At 44.1% G+C, this 17,371-nt stretch overlaps 1 protein-coding gene and 1 long non-coding RNA gene across 5 annotated transcripts in view; one reads left to right on the forward strand and one right to left on the reverse strand.

The window, feature by feature from the left end:
• The first annotated feature begins 333 nt into the window (after positions 1–333).
• Positions 334–12,976, forward strand: LOC134761604 (uncharacterized). Its single transcript, XR_010140515.1, has 2 exons — positions 334–6,454; positions 11,433–12,976. It is a non-coding gene; the product is annotated as an uncharacterized LOC134761604 (long non-coding RNA).
• Positions 9,090–17,371, reverse strand: part of AGPAT4 (1-acylglycerol-3-phosphate O-acyltransferase 4) — a 140,601-nt gene continuing 132,319 nt past the window's right edge. For 3 of the 4 annotated variants that reach the window (XM_009242417.4, XM_024247915.3, XM_009242418.4), the window contains one exon: positions 9,090–15,766. In XM_009242417.4, the coding sequence (XP_009240692.1) occupies positions 15,672–15,766 (95 nt within the window). In that variant the 3' untranslated portion in view covers positions 9,090–15,671. 4 annotated transcript variants of the gene reach the window in all.

Raw genomic sequence — 17,371 nt, forward strand, 5'->3', positions numbered from 1 at the left:
AGTAGTATTCTATACGTATTCCTGAGTATTCTTTTTTTTTCTTTTATTATTATTATTATACTTTAGGTTTTATGGTACATGTGCGCAATGTGTAGGTAAGTTACATATGTATACATGTGCCATGCTGGTGCGCTGCACCCACCAACTCGTCATCTAGCATTAGGTATATCTCCCAATGCTATCCCTCCCCCCTCCCCCCACCCCACAACAGTCCCCGAAGTGTGATGTTCCCCTTCCTGTGTCCATGTGTTCTCATTGTTCAATTCCCACCTATGAGTGAGAATATGTGGTGTTTGGTTTTTTGTTCTTGCGATAGTTTACTGAGAATGATGATTTCCAATTTCATCCATGTCCCTACAAAGGACATGAACTCATCATTTTTTATGGCTGCATAGTATTCCATGGTGTATATGTGCCACATTTTCTTAATCCAGTCTATCATTGTTGGACATTTGGGTTGGTTCCAAGTCTTTGCTATTGTGAATAATGCCTGAGTATTCTTTTTATTGCTACTATGGGTGAAAATAATAATTTCATTTCCAGATTGTTCATTGCCTCTCTCTATATATATACATATATATACACATATATATACATATATACACACATATATACACATATATATGTATATAGAGTGTGTGTGTATATATATACACACACACACACACACATGCATACATACATACACACTAGATATTCTTTATCCACTCATTGACTAATGGGCATTTGGGCTGGTTCCATATTTTTGCATTTGCAAATTGTGCTGCTATAAGCATGCACGTGCAAGTAAGTACCTTTTTCATATAATGACTGCTTTTCCTCTGGGTAGATACCCAGGAGTGGGACTGCTGGATCAAATGGTAGATCTACTTTTAGTTCTTTAAGAAATCTCCATACTGTTTTCCATAGTGGTTGTTCTAGTTTACATTCCCACCAATAGTGTAAAGATGTTACCTTTTCACCACCTCCACACCAACATCTATATTTTTTAATTTTTTATTGCCATTCTTGCAGGAGTAAGGTGTTACCTCATTGTGATTTTGATTTGCATTTCTCTGATCATTAGTGATGTTGAGCATTTTTTTAGGTTTGTTGGCATTTGTATATCTTCTTTTGAGAATTCTCTATTCATGTCCTTAGCCCACTTTTTGATGGGATTGTTTTGTTTTGTTTTTTTTCTTGCTGATTTGTTTGAGTTCCTTGTAGATTCTGGATATTAGTCCTTTGTTGGATGTATAGATCGCAAAGATTTTTTCCCACTCTGTGAGTTGTCTGTTTACTCTGCTGATTATTTCTTTTGCCGTGCAGAAGATTTTTAGTTTAATTAAGTCCCATCTGTTTACCTTTGTTTTTGTTGTATTTGCTTTTGTGTCCTTAGTCATAAAGTATTTGCCTAAGCCAATGTCTAAAAGCGTTTTTCCAATGTCACTGTCTAGAATTTTTATGGTTTCAGGTCTTAGATTTAAATCTCTGATCCACCTTGAGTTGATTTTTGTATAAGGTGAGAGATGAGGATTCAGTCTCATTCTTCTACATGTGGCTTGCCAGTTATCCCAGCACTATTTATTGAATAGGGTATCCTTTCCCCATTTTATGTTTTTGTTTGCTTTGTCAAAGATCAGTTGACTGTAACTAAGTGTTTGGCTTTATTTCTGGGTTCTCTATTCTGTTCCATTGGTCTATATGCCTGTTTTTATACCAGTATCATAATGTTTTGGTGACTATGGCCTTAATAGTTTAAAGTCGGGTAATGTAATGCCTCCAGATTTGTTCTTTTTGCTTAGTCTTGCTGTGGCTATACAGACTCTTTTTTTGGTTCCATATGAATTTTAGAATTGTTTTTTTTCTAGTTCTGTGAAGAATTATGGTGGTATTTTGATGTGAATTGCATTGAATTTGTAGATTGCTTTTGGCAGTGTGGTCATTTTCACAATATTGATTCTACCTATCCATGAGCCGGGGATTTGTTTCCAGTTGTTTGTGCTGTCTGTGATTTCTTTCAGCAGTGTTTTTGTAGTTTTCCTTTTAGAGGTCTTTCACCTCCTTGGTTCAGTGGGTTTTTTTGTTTGTTTGTTTTTGCAGCTATTGTAAAAGAGGTTGAGTTACTGCTTTGATTCTCAGCTTGGTCACTGTTGATGTACAGTAGGGCTACTGATTTGCGTACATTAATTTTGTATCCAGAAACTTTGCTGAATTCACTTACCAGTTCTAGGAGCTTTTTGGAGGAGTCTTTAGGGTTTCCTAAGTATGCCTTCATCAAAGGCAAACAGCAACAGTTTGATTTCCTCTTTACCAATTTGGACGCCCTTTATATCTTTCTCTTGTCTGATTGCTCTGGCTAGACCTTCCAGTGCTATGTTGAATGGAAGTGGTGAAGGTGGGCATCCTTGTCTTGTTCCAGTTCTCAGGGGGGAATGCCTTCAGCTTTTCTCCCTTCAGTATAATGTTGGCTGTGGGTTTGTCATAGGTGGCTTTTATTACCTCAAGGTATGTCCCTTCTATGCTGATTTTGCTGAGAGTCTTAATCATAAAAGGATGCTGCATTTTGTCAAACATTTTTTCTCTTTCCATTGAGACGATCATGTGATTTTTGTTTTTAATTCTGTTTATGTGGTGTATCACATTTATTGGCTTGTGGATGTTAAACCATCCCTGCATTCTGGTATGAAACCCACTTGATCATGGTGGATTATCTTTTTAATAAAGATTCATGTTGGATTCAGTTAGCTTGTATTTTGTTAAGGATTTTTGCATCTATGTTCATCAGGGATATTGGTGTCTAGTTTTTTTTGTTATGTCCTTTCCTGCTTTTGGTATTAGGGTGATACTGGCTTCATAGAATGATTTAGGGAGGATTCCCTCTTTTTCTATCTTTTGGAGTAGTGTTGATAGGATTGGTACCAATTCTTTTTTGAATGTCTGAAAGAATTCAGCTGTGAATCTGTCTGGGGCTGGACTGTTTTTGTGTTGACAATTTTTTTATTACTATTTCAGTCTCACTGCTTGTTATTAGTCTGTTCAGAGTTTCTCTTTCTCCTGATTTAATCTAGGAGGGTTGTAGATTTCCAGGAATTTATCCATCTCCTCTAGGTTTTCTAGTTTATGTGCATAAAGTTGTTCATAATAGCCTTGAATGATCTTTTGTATTTCTGTGGTATCAGTTGTAATATCTCCCGTTTCATTTCCAGTGGAGCTTATTTGGATCTTCTCTTTTCTTATTTTGCTTAGTTTTGCAATTGATCTATCAATTTTATTTACCTTTTCAAAAACCAGCTTTTTATTCCATTTATCTTTTGTATTTTTTTGTTTCAATTTGATTTAGTTCTGCTCTGATCTTGGTTATTTCTTTTCATCTACTGTGTTTGGGTTTGGTTTGTTCTTGTTTCTCCAGCTCCTTAAGGTCTGACCTTAGCTTTTCTGTTTGTGCTCTTTCAGACTTTTTGATGTAGGGGCATTTAATGCTATGAACAGGATTTCCTCTTAGCACCACCTTTTCTGTATCCCAGAGGTTTTGATAGGTTGTGTCACTATTATTGTTCAGTTGAGATAATTTTTAAATTTCTATCTTGATTTGATTGTTGACCCAGTGATCATTCAGAAGCAGGTCATTTAATTTCCATGTATTTGCATGGTTTTGAGGGTTCCTTTTTGAGTTGATTTCCAATTTTATTCCACTGTGGTCTGAGAGTACTTGCTATAATTTTGATTTTCTTAAATTTGTTGAGACTTGTTTTATGGCCTGTCATATAGTCTGTCTTGGAGAATGTTCCATGTGCTGATGAATAAGAGCAGTTGTTGAGTGTAGAATAGTCTGTAAATACCTGTCATTTGTACTAGGGTATAGTTTAAGTCCATTGTTTGTTGACTTTCTGTCTTGATGACCTGTCTAGTACTGTCATTGGGTTATTGAAGTTCCCCCTAGTATTGTGTTGCTGTCTGTCTCATTTCTTAGGTCTAGTAGTAATTGTTTTATAAATTGGGGAGCTCCAGTGTTAGGTGCATATATATTTTAGAATTGTGGTATTTTCCTGTTGGTTTAGTCCTGTTATCATTATATAATGTCCCTCTTTGTCCTTTTTTTTTTTTTTTTTTTTTGAGACAGAGTTTCACTCTTGTTGCCCAGGCTGGAGTGCAGTGGTGCAATCTCAGCTCACTGCAACCTCTGCCTCCCAGGTTCAAGCGATTATCCTGCCTCAGCCTCCCCTCTATTTGTCTTTTTTAACTGCTGTTGCTTTAAAGTTTGTTTTATCTCATATAAGAATAGCTACTCCTGCTTGCTTTTGGTGTCCATTTGCATGGAATGTCTTTTTTCACTCCTTTACCTTAAGTTTATGTGAGTCTTTATGTGTGAGGTGGGTCTCTTGAAGACAGCAGATACTTGATGAATTTTTAGCCATTCTGCCATTATGTATCTTTTACTGGAGCATTTAGGCCATTTACATTCAATGTTAGTATTGGCCTTAGAGATACTGTTCTATTCATTGTGCTGTTTGTTGCCTGAATCCCTTTTTTTTTTTTCATTGTTTTGTTTTATAGGTCCTGTGAGATTCCTGCTTTAAAGAGGTTCTGTTTTGATGTGTTTCTAGGATTTGTTTCAAGATTTAGAGCTCCTTTTAGCAGTTCCTGTAGTACTGGCTTGGTAGTGGCAAATTCTCTCAGCATTTGTCTGAAAAAGACTATCTTTCCGTCATACATGATGTTTAGTTTTCCTGGATACAAAATTCTTGGCTGATAATTGTTTTGTTTAAGAGGGTAAAGATAAGACCCTAGTCCCATCCAGCTTGTAGGGTTTCTGCTGAGAAATCTGCTGTTAATCTGATAGGTTTTCCTTTATAGGTTACCTAATGCTTTTGCCTCACAGCTCTTAAGAGTCTTTCCTTCATCTTGACATTAAACAGATGACTGTGTTCCTAGGCAGTGATCTTCTTGTGATAAATCTCCCAGGCATTCTTTGAGCTTCTTTATTTGGATGTCTAGATCTCTAGCAAGGCTCAGGAAGTTTTCCTTGATTATTCCCTCAAATATGTTTTTCAAACTTTTAGATTTCTTCTTTAGGAACACCAATTATTCTTAGGTTTGCTCATTTAACATAATCCCAAACTTCTTGGAGGCATTGTTTTTAATTCTTTTTTTCTTTGTCTTTGTCAGACTGGGTTAATTTGAAAGCCTTGTCTTCAAGCTCTGATGTTCGTTCTTCTACTTGTTTGATTCTGTTGTTGAGACTTTCCAGTGCATTTTGCAGTACTCCAAGTGTGTCCTCTGTTTCCAGAAGTTGTGATTGTTTTTTATTTAGGCTGTTTCACTGGAGATTTTTCCATTCATATCCTATATAGTTTTATTTAAGTTGGACTTCACCTTTCTCTGGTTCCTCCTCGATTTAACAGTCGACCTTCTGAATTTTTTTCTGGCAATTCAGAGATTTTGTCTTGATTTGGATTCATTGCTAGTGAGCCTGTGTGATCTTTTGAGGGTGTTAAAGAACCTTGTTTTGTCATATTACCAGAATTGTTTTTCTAGTTCCCTCTCAATTGAATAGACTATGTCAGAGAGATCTTGGACTCAAGGGCTGCTGTTCAGATTCCTTTGTCCCACGGGGTGCTCCCTTGATATGGTGGTCTCCCCTTTCCCCTAGGGATGGGGCTTCCTGAGAGTTGAACTGCAGTGATTTTTATTTCTCTTCTGGATCTAGCCACCCATTGGAGCTACTGGGCTCTGGGCTGGTCCTGGGGAGTGTCTGCAAAGAGTCTTGTGATGTGATCTGTCTTCATGTCTCTCAGCTGTGGATACCAGCACCTGCTCTGGTGGAGGCATCAGGGGAATGAAGTGGACTCTGTGAGGGTCCTTGGTTTTATTTTTGTTACGTGAGCTCGCTTTGTGTTGGTTGGCCTCCAGCCAGGAGGTGGTGCTTTCAAAAGCACATCAGCTGTGGTGGTATAGGGCAGATGAAAAGTGTATCAGCTGTGGTGGTATGGGGTGGATGAGGTGGTGGGCAGGGCCTTAGAGCTCCCAAGACTTTATGTTGTCTTCAGCTACCAGGGCGGGTAGAGAAAGATTAGGTGGAGGCAGGGTTAAGCGCATCTGAGCTCAGCCTCTCCTGGGCAGGGCTTGGTGTGGCTGCTATGGGGGACAGGGGTGTGGTTCCCAGGCCAATGGAGTTATGTTCCGAGGGGGATTGTGGCTGCCTCTGCTGTGTCACACAGGTCACCCAGGAAGCAGGGGAGAGCCGGCAGTCGCTGGCCTTAGCTCCCAAAAGGCCGGTCTCATTCCCACTATGTCCCCTACAAAAGCAGGGAGTTTACTTCTGGGCAGCCAGTGAGCAGGGCTGAGAACTTGCCCCAGGCTACAAGGCTCCCAGCTGAGAAAGCTAGCACTCACAGTTCGTTGGCTGCCCACAGAGCTTGCAGCGACAATCCACCTCCTTCAAAGGGTCTGTGGATTCTCTTCGCTTATCCTGGTATGTGTAGTTCTTGGAACAAAAGTTTATGATGTGAGTCTCCACACACTGCTCTGTCCATCTGAGAGGGAGCTGCAAGTTAGTCCTGCCTCTCATCTGCCATTTGCCCTCCCCAGACTTTCTTCTCTAGTTAGTTTCAGTAATTTAAGTCTGTAGGAATTTGTCCATTTTAGCCGAGTTGTCTAATTTGTTGACATACAATTGTTCATGGTATTCCCTAATAATCCTTTTAATTTTTCTAAGGCTGGTAGTGATGTCTGCTTTTGTGCTTTCTCTTTTTCTTGGCTAATAATCAATTTTGTTGGCCTTTTCAAAGAATCAAATTCTGATTTCATTAATACTCTCTCTTGTTTTGCTGGTTTCCATTTTTTTTCCATACTAATCTTTATTCTTTCCTTCTGCATACTTTGGGTTTAATTTATTCATCTTTTTAAAAGTTTCTTGAGACAGAATGTGGTCAAGACAAAAATGATGGTAAAAATAATCTTCCAGAGCATTTTTTAAAATAGTTTGTAAATAGAGCTTATATCTCAAACACATTCTAAAGGTGGTTTCTCAATAAGAAAAAAAAAGTAATAATATAAAATCAAGGGGTAGCTTTTTTTTCCCTTCTACATATCAGCTTCAGTCAGCTTATATTCCTTAGCGCAGGGTTGGCGGCCCTTTCCAGGAAAGGGCCAGAGAGTGAATATTTTGGTCTTGTGGTCCATACAGTCTAGGTCACAACAACTCAGCTCTGCTGTTGTGGCACGAAAGCAGCCATAGATCATGTGCAGGTGAATAGATGTGGCTGTGCCCAGCAAAACTTTATTTACAAAGCAAGCTGCAGGCCACGTGGGGCTGTAGCCAGAATCAGCCAATCCCCGCTCTAGAACACTAAACAAAATTAAGAAACAGTGCATTCTTCTTAGTCTAGCAGAGTTTATATAAAAGAGTATCCTCTTTCAGAAGCAATCCCCTCTGGGAGCTGGATGTATAATGCTATACATTATACTTGTTTTCTATACTACAGTAAAAGGGTGGACTATACTCTGCTCAGGTGTGGTGGCTGAGATAACAAGACTGGTTTCCTGGGCTTATACAGGATACTGAAGGCAGCTCTAAAGCAGGGCTTTCAAAGGCATGTTGTGTGGTGACACGGGAAATGAGGTGTCATCTCCCAGGGCACAGCAGCCATTAAGATCCGTGGACATTCCTTTATGTTTACAGACTCTGTTTAGGTTTTAAAAGCTTTTACAAAAATCCAAAATGGCCAAGAAGAGTTTCAGCTTGCTGTTGAAGACTGCATTTCTACCTATGGGAGTGTAAGTCTGTCCTTTGAAGCTTGCTTTTTTCCTATTAAAAGATCAGTGTATTTTCCCAGAAGGGATCAGTTTGTTATTGGCCATGTGATGAAGCAGGTAACTTGTGAGTGTGGTGTCTGAGGTCACGGCGAGTCACAGATTTAACACTGTGATGGAAATTCCCATGACGTGCTGCTTGAAATGTTTATCACGTCATCCGTCCCTGTAACCTAATAGCCTCGCAAATTCCCAGCCTCCCCTGAATTAACAGAAGGGTCACAGGCTTTCCACTCTGGGGCGAGTCCTCTGGGTAACCCGCTCCAGTGTTCTGGCATTTTGTCAAGTCACTTTTTCTCTTCTTGAGACAGCTATCGTCAGCCATAGGAGCACAGTTCTTTCCATGTCTCGTTAGGTGGTTTGTTCCTAGTCTGTTGGAATCATTCCTGCTGCATAGTGACTTACTGCAGACACATGTGCAACTTCAGTGGTTTTCTAACCACCTTCATTTTCATGTCATCTGTCCTTCTCAAAGTTGACAGGGTTGCTTTGTCACACAACTCCAGGATATACTGTTTCTATTGCATTTTATTCTTTACTCGTAATCTTCCTCCATTGCCTCTGCTTCCACTTCAGAGTTAATTACTGTAAAATATTTTTTTGTTTTGGGCTGAAATCAACCTCATCATATTGCTTGTTCATGCTGTCTATACTTGACTATTCCTGTACGTATTTGAATACTGCTGTCTCCCCTCACTGTAAGTCATTGATCTCTGCTTCCCAAGTTAATAGTTTTCTAAAACTGTCTTGGCTTTCCCAGGCCTCGCTTCAGTTTGTCGATACGTTTTTAGAGACTGACAGAACCGACGGTTGCTGTAGGTGTTCTGACAGTAGCAAGAGCGCTGCATTCTGTGCCGTGGATTTACGCTAATCTTCATGCAACAAAACAGACATCCCTGCCCTCATGGAGTATATAGTCCATAATCAGGAAGACAGACAGATCTTGCATAGGTAGTTAAATGTGAGACATGCCCCCACCCCGGCCCCACCCCCAGCCTTTTCTCTCATCCTGGTAAGAGATGATGGGGAATTTGGTAAGAGATGATGGGGAATTGGCCTAGAGAGGGAAGTTCAGGCAAAGGCTCTGAGGAATGCAGCCATAAGGAGGGAGAAAGAGAATGAAGCCTGGGGAGAGGGGCGGGGAGAGCATGGCATCATGGTAAAGCTGGAAGAGGTGGGGCAGTGACGCAAAGGGCTAGAATGGCCCAGACCAGGCAAGGGAGGTAGCAGGGGTCCACTGCAGGGCCATCCCACTTTCCCTGCAGATACTGAGTGAGGCAGTGTAGAGACGTGCATTTTTCCAAGTTAAAGTTTCAGTCAATTTTATTTCATCCAATCCAGTAAGCTGTGCTGTCTAATGGTATCCACACATACTTTATTAGTTTTATCTTTGTTCAACCCACCAACAAAAATTTGGAAAGATTGCTACACATGACAGAGCAACAGTACCCTAGGGTGACATGACAGCCCATATATCAGTTCTCTGTTTCACATTAAAAAGTTACCATTCATTCAATCCAAACATCCACCCAATCCACACATTCTCTCAAAGACTAGCATGGTTCTGTCCAATACCTTGCTCTAATTCCAATTCATTCGTTCTCGTAACTTATTTGAAAAGGCACATTTGGTCAGTCTGATGTCATTCTTAGGGCATCTGCTCCCTCCTGGCCATTACTGCTTGCTTTTATATACTGAAAAGTCATCCACTGAATGGTCTGTTCCTGAACGTGGCCACAAAGCAGTCTGTAAAACCCACTCACTTTTCCTCCTTAAATTGCCTCCCTCCAGGTCTGTTTCCTCAAAGATCGTCCCTTAGTGGGTCACAGTAATCATGAACCCTGGGTACAACTGATACAGGCTGAGAAGTAAGAATTCACTGTTCACTCAGAGCAACTCATTCCCTGACCCGAACCGGGTGTGTTCCACCCTTGCCCATGGTTAGACGTCATCTTTCCTTGATAGAACAAGCAAAAGAGGGGCTGATCCATCTCCCGTGAACATCTGTTGACTGTGGGCGGCCTGGGCCAGCCTTGCTGTGTTTGCCTCAGATGAGAGTAAGGAAGCGCCAGTTGTAGCCTTGGCGCAGCCGAGGCCATGCCATTGTTACCCGGAAGCTGGCTCTGCAGCGTTGTGACTTAGACACTTTACAAGTCTGAGCCATCCCGTACTAGTTCATCAACTTTCCTTCCTCATCATCTGCAAAGATACAGAGAGAATGGCATTCCGAAATCCCATGGATGACTTTCCTGAATTTCCTAGAATGTTTGGCAAAGATCTGGCTAAAACTAGTACTATGGAATAGAAAAGGAAAAGTGACATTTGTGTAATTTATTTTGGAAATGCAAAGGAATTATTATGCAGCAATCTTAACTTTGCGTACGTACCACTCACCTCTCTTAAAATTCAACAGAACCAGAGGTGCCAGAAATGTCAAAAAATATCTAGTCATTCCAATATGTAAAACAAGACTGCCTTGTTTTAAAAAAACAAATTAAATGTGAAAATTGTATGACTCTTACCCAGTGAAAAGCTTTACTAACACAGCCCTGGGTGCTATTTCCAGATACTGAAAAGATCTAAGTAGGTGCTTAAGAACTGCTTTTTAACCCATTCACAACCTTCATATTAAACTAGGATGAGGCTGCAGGAGCTGAGGAAGGCAGGCCTGGGTGGGAACCTGGATGTCCTTTCCTGGAGAAGAGCTTTGCTATTTCACTGGTAACTCCGAAACTTCAAAATATTGACTGTACAAAGTACTCAAGTTTATTTTGGCCTAATTATTCTTAAGAAAGGTGGTTCTTTTTTAAAAAAGGGAAGCAGAAGAAGCTAATTGAAATTCCATTACTCAGGCCTCTAGTAATTACGTGTCCCCTTCTTGTAGTCACTATTCACTGAGGGCCATGATGGTGAGGCCCTGCTGGGGGGCAGGGCAGGGCAGGGCCGTGAGCTCAGGAGCCCATCCCTGTGCTCAGAGAGATGGGACTCCAATGAGGAGACACAATATTTAGGTGCAATTTCTGATTTCTTAGTTTTTGAACAAAATAGCAGTAATTTCAAACAGTTGAATGTCGTGATTGATACTGTGTCAGTTGGTGACGAATGCTGTGAATGGTATTGAATGTCCTGGACCAAGAGGAACAGCAACATGTCCATAGTCCTCGGCCTAAGAAGTCCATCGAGTCCTTCTCTCAAGTTGTACGTCTGTTTTCAAAAGCCATTGTGACAGGTCAAAACCCTGGAGTATTTGGTTTCTGTTTAAATGTACTTGACACTCCGGAAACACTCAACCTAAGCCCTGGATGCGGGAGGCAGGGATGCTGAGGATGTGAATTCGGTGCTGGGATGTGCTAATGCCTAGGGAGGCATCAGGCACTGTGCTGGCTTGGGGGGTTCTGTGATGACTGGGCCCTGGGCCTTCATACGGGCTCCGGTTTTGGAGTGCAGAGGGATCGGCATTTGTCAAGATTGCTTGCTTACCCTTTGTCTGGCATGCACATTCAGGATGTGACTTCAGCCTCACTCATCCTGGCCAAAAAAAAAAAAAAAAAGTTCAAAAAATTGTTTTCAATTAAATTTCTGAAGATATTTGTAGGGAAACACCCTTCTGAGATGCAACCAATTTCTTGTCCACACAGCCACCATATCCTTATATAGATGGGGAAAAATCCAGAAAAGGGGGATTTTCAGCAGCTGGCTTGAAGCCCCTAAATGGTCCCTTGGCAGAGGCAAAGAATGAGCCCAGAGCCTGAGATTCAAGATGCCGGTCTCTTCTGAACGCACCATGGAGCAACGCGGTGCACCTGCGGATGCTGCACCCAGCAGCCTGGAATGCCAGCTCTCATGCCCTCACCTAGAAACGCCTTCTCGGCTGAATGGCTGTTGTCTGTCAGCAGCACCTGTCAGCATAGCTCAGCCGCTTCTGCCCCGTGCCAAGGCGTGACTAGGACCAGAAGAGTCAAAGCATGGTGGAGTCCGAAAGCATGGCAAAGCCAGCACGTCTGTGAGCATGTTACACATGGGCTTGCCTAAGTAAGTATTTCCTTCTCTGTAAACATCACTTAGGAGCTACGTCACTTAAGGCATCGTAAGACACAGGTGTGGTGGAGGCATTATGAGGGGACTACTCCACAGGACCTTGGGGAGTCGCATTTTGGGAGGCTTTCCTAGAAGCTCTGGGGGGGAGGAAGCAGTGGCCTGGTCAGCTACAGACACAGGCGGGTTAGGGCCTGTCTTGCTTTCATGTTCTTTTAAACACAAATGGCAGCTCACAAATATTCCTCTAAATATTCCTCCGTACAGCCTAGGGCCCCTCAAGAGACGTGCAAACCAAAGTATTTGTTTTTCTGACTTTAACCTAGTACGTGAAAGTCTGGCCCATTGCTTTAGAGAAAGCCGGATTAAATCTCGTTTTGAGCAGTAGAGACCCTAGAGAATCTTCACTGGATGCCTTTCTTCACACTTCGGTCAATATTTATGAGTAAGTTCTAAAGCCTATGCGAAGCCCATTCTGTTTTGCTTGGGGACCAGCCAGACCGCTCCTCCGCTCCAGTGGGGCCTTCTTTGTGTCTTTCACATCACTATTACAAGTTTTGGCTGGACAATTAATGACATCTAACTCACTGTCCCACATATGGATATATTAGAAAAACCCTAATGTTTTAACATTTTTTTTAATCGGCTACTTTTACAAGGCTTTGCATGCATTTGTTTAGGGAATACAGCAGTCGAGATACTCCATTACTACTGTGTGAGCATATGAAAAAGGTTGGTTTTCTCTCTGTCAAAGTCAATAGGGTGGTAGACTAACTCACAGAGTGCCTTACTTTTTCCTCCCGATTAATCGTGTTCACTATATAGTGGCAGAATCAGTCCAGTCCCCAGACCTCAAGCTGCATCTTCCAAATGGTTGGTGTCTTTTAACAGAGTCCCCGTGGGCTGGCTTTCCTGGAAGAAGTCCACTAAATTCCCTGCCTCTATAAGCTGCAGGAGTCGCCTAGGATATGGCCCCTCGTGTCTGGGGCTGACCCTGCACTGCTCTCCAGATTTCACTCAAGGTTCGTATTTTTCTCTGCCACCTTGAATTACAGGACAGGCTCTCAGTAGCGTGATAAGCTTTAAGCTAGCATGAGATGGCAAGGTGGGAAAGACAGGAAGTGTAGCTCTTAGTCCATGGGGCTCTCCTTAGGGGACAAAAAGATGGCTTAGGCTCCGTGGGTTTTCAGCTCGTAGAAAAACTAATACCCGGGGGACCAAAGCAGTTCTTTGCTGAGGAGATGGTGACCTCCGTGTGACCGGAACATGGGTGAAGATATTTGAGGAGTGATGAGCTTCCGTCCGGGAGTACCCGTGGTTGTCTGTGTCATTAAGGGTACGGGGTGGAAGGAAACCAGGTTCCCAGGCCGCATAACAACGTTGTTCTTCGTGGACAGGTCAAATGACTGATGAGAAAGAGGTCCAGATCTCTCCCCAGCACGCCACATTCTCTTTCGGCTCTAAGGCAATTCAAAACTTAGCGCTCACTTAGTTATTATTTCCTAAGAGAATTCTGCCTGCATTCCTCCAGCCTGGAACCCAAGGCCCTAGCAGGCAGCCTGTTTGCGTGCTTGTGTGTTGTGTGATTCCAGAGCCAATTCAGAAGAAAATTGAATGTCTGTGGCCCCCGGATCTATGTTTTTAGAACTTACTTAGATTACCTCTGTGTTGAATGGAAGAATGAAAATGAGAAAAATAACAAACACATTTTTAGTACGACAAGAAAATTTCTGAGCATTTTTGAGAAGTAGCAACATAGAGGCAGCTTTCTAGTCTTTCATCCTTGGCTTAGTGCTTTAGGATTCTTAAAGTGTGCCTCTTTTACCCTTGACACACCCCAAGAGGTAGATATCGTCACCCCCGTTTTGCAGATGGGGAAATTAGCAAGGAAAAGTGTCTCACCCAAATCCTACAGCCGATGAGCTGCAGAGTTCAGGTGAATGGCGTAACTCAGCATCACGGACCCCCCTCCGAGAGACCGGCCGATAATCCAGGCGCAGGTCCACTAGGGCGTGCTCACACACACACAAGGCTACACACCATGCACACCTCCACTTCTCCAAGGGCCCCTCTTGCCTGAAGTCACGTCCTGGGCTTTTGCCCACAGTTCTCTGCACACAGTGCTTCACGCCCTGTGCAGGGTGGGCAGACGTGCTGGGTGCTCCCATCAAGCCTGCCTGCAGGGCCGCCAGCGAGTTAACTCAGGCCCTGGGCTCTGCAGTACGCTCTTCCCACAAGTCAGCCAGGATTTGTTCCCTTTTTCACTTCTGCGGATTCAAATTCATTTGTATCAACAGTGCATTATTGTCCTGTAAGCAGCGGGAGCGTCTCTAGAGCTGTCTTGTAACTCCTTGGCTTATCTCGTTTGGTTGTGCTTGATAAACAATGACTAAATGAGCAAACAGCCAAAAACATGACTGCGTAGAATAGGCCTTATAATGTGTGGCCAGTTTTTGTCTGGAGCAGTTCATTCCTTCTTCATGTTACCACAGCAACACAGGCAGCTTTTCTCGGCAACTTGCAGCTGCACACCAGGAGAAAGACGTATCCTTCCTGACTCACGCTCCAAATACCCATCGGTCCAAGTGCCATTGGTGTCTTGGCCTAAGATGACTTAATAGCTAGTATTTAATTGTTCTGCAAAAATAGCACTGCTTTTAGTTTCTTCTTCTTTTGCATTTTTGGCACCTGTTGGCTGACAGCAGTCTGCAAAGGCCGCTGGAGATGCTACAGGGCAGAACTATTCCACGGAGTAAAATGGGAGCAGACAGGAGCCCGGAAGGAAGGCAGAAGCCTGGGGGTTTTTTTGTACATGGGATGTCGGCTCTGATTTGACCCTGATCAGAGCGGGACCTGGCTCCTTTAGGGCTGCAGACAAGCTCTGCATGCTGGGAAGGGGCGAGGCATTTTATAAAGTGAACCTGCATTTTATTAGGGGTGACTTTGGCTGTCACTGCTGAGAGGAACAGTCGATGCAAGCTCATCTCACAAATCAGTACAGAATGCCCAGACTGTACGTTCATGACGTTTATGTTCAATTTCAAGATCCGTTTCTTCAGGGAGTTGGGTACATCTTCAAGACTTACGCTGGGAGACTGCACCGCAGAGACCGAACGAACCTCTCCCTTGCTGTGTGCCAGGGACACGCTTGGTTGGTCTCCACGCACGTGCTTGCCATCTCTGCCCTCACAAATGCTCATGGGCTCCTGGACCTGTGTCTCCTGCCAGGAGCTGTGCTGGCCTGCCCACCCCTCTCAGCTGCCCACACCTCCGCGGCAAGCTGCCTCCTGTGAGCAGGATCTGAAACACCAAAGCCACGGGCAAGGGCAGGATGGAGGGGCAGCGGTCTATGTAAACATACATACACCACAGATGACCCAGACAAGCACTTTAATTTTTTTTTTTTCTTGGAGGCATAATTTAGTCATCTCACCTAAAGCACTTTTCACTTTATCTCTGGCAACCAAGGGTTACAGAAAACTCAGCACCAAAGGATGAAAGGGGAACTTGTCCCCTTCGGTCCCCAGCCTTGCCCTCCCCTGCAGCCTAAAATACCGTTTCCATGACCACAGAACAAAGTTCACACTCACCACACAGCCACGCTCACACACACCCACACAAAAAGAAAACCAAAGCCCACGAAAGCACATGGGGAAAAAAAGACTACAAAACATCTTCCTCCCCATCCGGCCTTGAGACTCGACTCCCTGGCTGGAGAGGTCGTGACTTCCGCCGTGCCCAGCAGGGGCTCACCCAGCCTTCGTCACCGTGTCCCACTAAGGAGGATATGCAGAGGCCACCAGTTCCCCAAGGTTCCCTTCGGATGGTGACACCTCCCTGAGTCAGTCATTCAGTTTCTGCTTGCTGTCAGAGTTGCCGTAGGCAGAGCCCTTGTCAATTTCCGTCACACCAATCATCCATCGAACTCCCACGGAGGCTGCAGACACAAGGAGAGCAGAGTTAGTTAGGAGAAGCCCGAACTGACTACAGGGCCGTTTGCCCACAGAGCATGTGAGAAGGCCCGTGGCCGCAAATCACAAGCACCAGCTGAGAGCTGGCGGGTTTGAGGTGCCGTCATCCTCCTGGCTTTACAGTCATCCTCGAGTGTGGACATCTATGTGACATTAAGACAAAGCAAGGCTGCTCTGGTGGGGGTTTTCCTCCTTGGACCCTGAAGGTGAATGATTTGGCAAGCCATGCACAGCTGTTCGCAGGGACTCAGAGAAATCCCTGGCTTCCTCTGCTGGCCCCCAGGTAAAGAGGATTCTTTTGTGAATGAGGGACAGGAAGTTAACAGGGCACGTTCGGCCAAGTTTTATAAAGAACAGACCAGGAGCCTGGAAGATGCAAGAGCTCGAGTATCGAGTGCCCAACAAGTTTCAGCACTGCTTTTGGTGCAAGTGTTAGAGCAGTGAGAAAATCCCCACCCTCTCCTCTGACGGCAGGACCCTCGTGGGAGCCCAGTTTAATATAGGAAGCTGGAAAGCAGGGCCTAATGCTCAGAAGTTGCAATTTCAACTACTCCCTCTGGAGAGGGCAGATTTGGTGAGGTCCTTGGGTGCAGGGCCCAAGACTTAAATCATTTGATGTGCTCAGCACTGGGCATGGAGCTTGGAAAACAGTCCGTTTATAATACATATTTAAGAATGGATAGATGACTAAGTGAATGAAATCCCCCAAATCATGATGCACAGGATTACCTAGCATTAGCATCGTGGTCGATAAACTAACTGGGACATGGATGGAAGAGCCTGGGATGGGCGAATCCAGCCCAGCCAGCAGGAGGCACGCATCTCCCATGGGTCATTTACAAACGGGAGGGCTCCTGCATGGAGCGTAACAGTAGCAGTGGGAGTGGAGTTATCATAGAGCAGAAAGTAATGAGTAAAACGTGGACCGTGTGGCCTTGGAAGAGGAGTAAGACACAAACACAAAGTCCTTCAGGGAAGAATGCAGTCAGGCGCAGGCTCAGAGTAACGGGGCAGGGCAGTCAGCTCCTCAGATGATCCTGGAGACACCCTGAATCCACGCTGCACCCCTCAGATGCTCCTGGAGACACCCTGCATCCACGCTGCACCCCTCAGATGCTCCTGGAGACGCCCTGCGTCCACACTGCACCCCTCAGATGCTCCTGGAGGCACCCTGCATCCACACTGCACACCTCAGATGCTCCTGGAGGCGCCCTGTGTCCACACTGCTCCCTGAGCAGTGCTCAGGCTTTTTTTGGTACTCGCTACACACACCTGAGTGGCCCTGTCTGCAGCCTTCATCCTGAAGAGGCCCTTCTCCAAGACGGCATGGGTCTGTGTGTGCCTTGCTGTTGCCTGCTACTGAAGCAGAAGGGCTGAGCTTGCCCCCGCCCTACCAGGGGCCCTGACATCTGCAGCCGCCCTGGACCCTTGGCCAGCCTCAGCCGCATGGCGGGGGTTGGGGGTGCCCCTGGGCCTGCCTTAAGGAGATGAGGTGCTTTCTTCTCCATCCTCTTATTTTTCCTTACAAGGTATGGGTGTTGTTTTAATATTTTAATTTTTAACACTGAAAT

The sequence above is a fragment of the Pongo abelii genome, chromosome 5 (assembly GCF_028885655.2).
Source record: "Pongo abelii isolate AG06213 chromosome 5, NHGRI_mPonAbe1-v2.0_pri, whole genome shotgun sequence".
NCBI lineage: Eukaryota > Metazoa > Chordata > Mammalia > Primates > Hominidae > Pongo > Pongo abelii.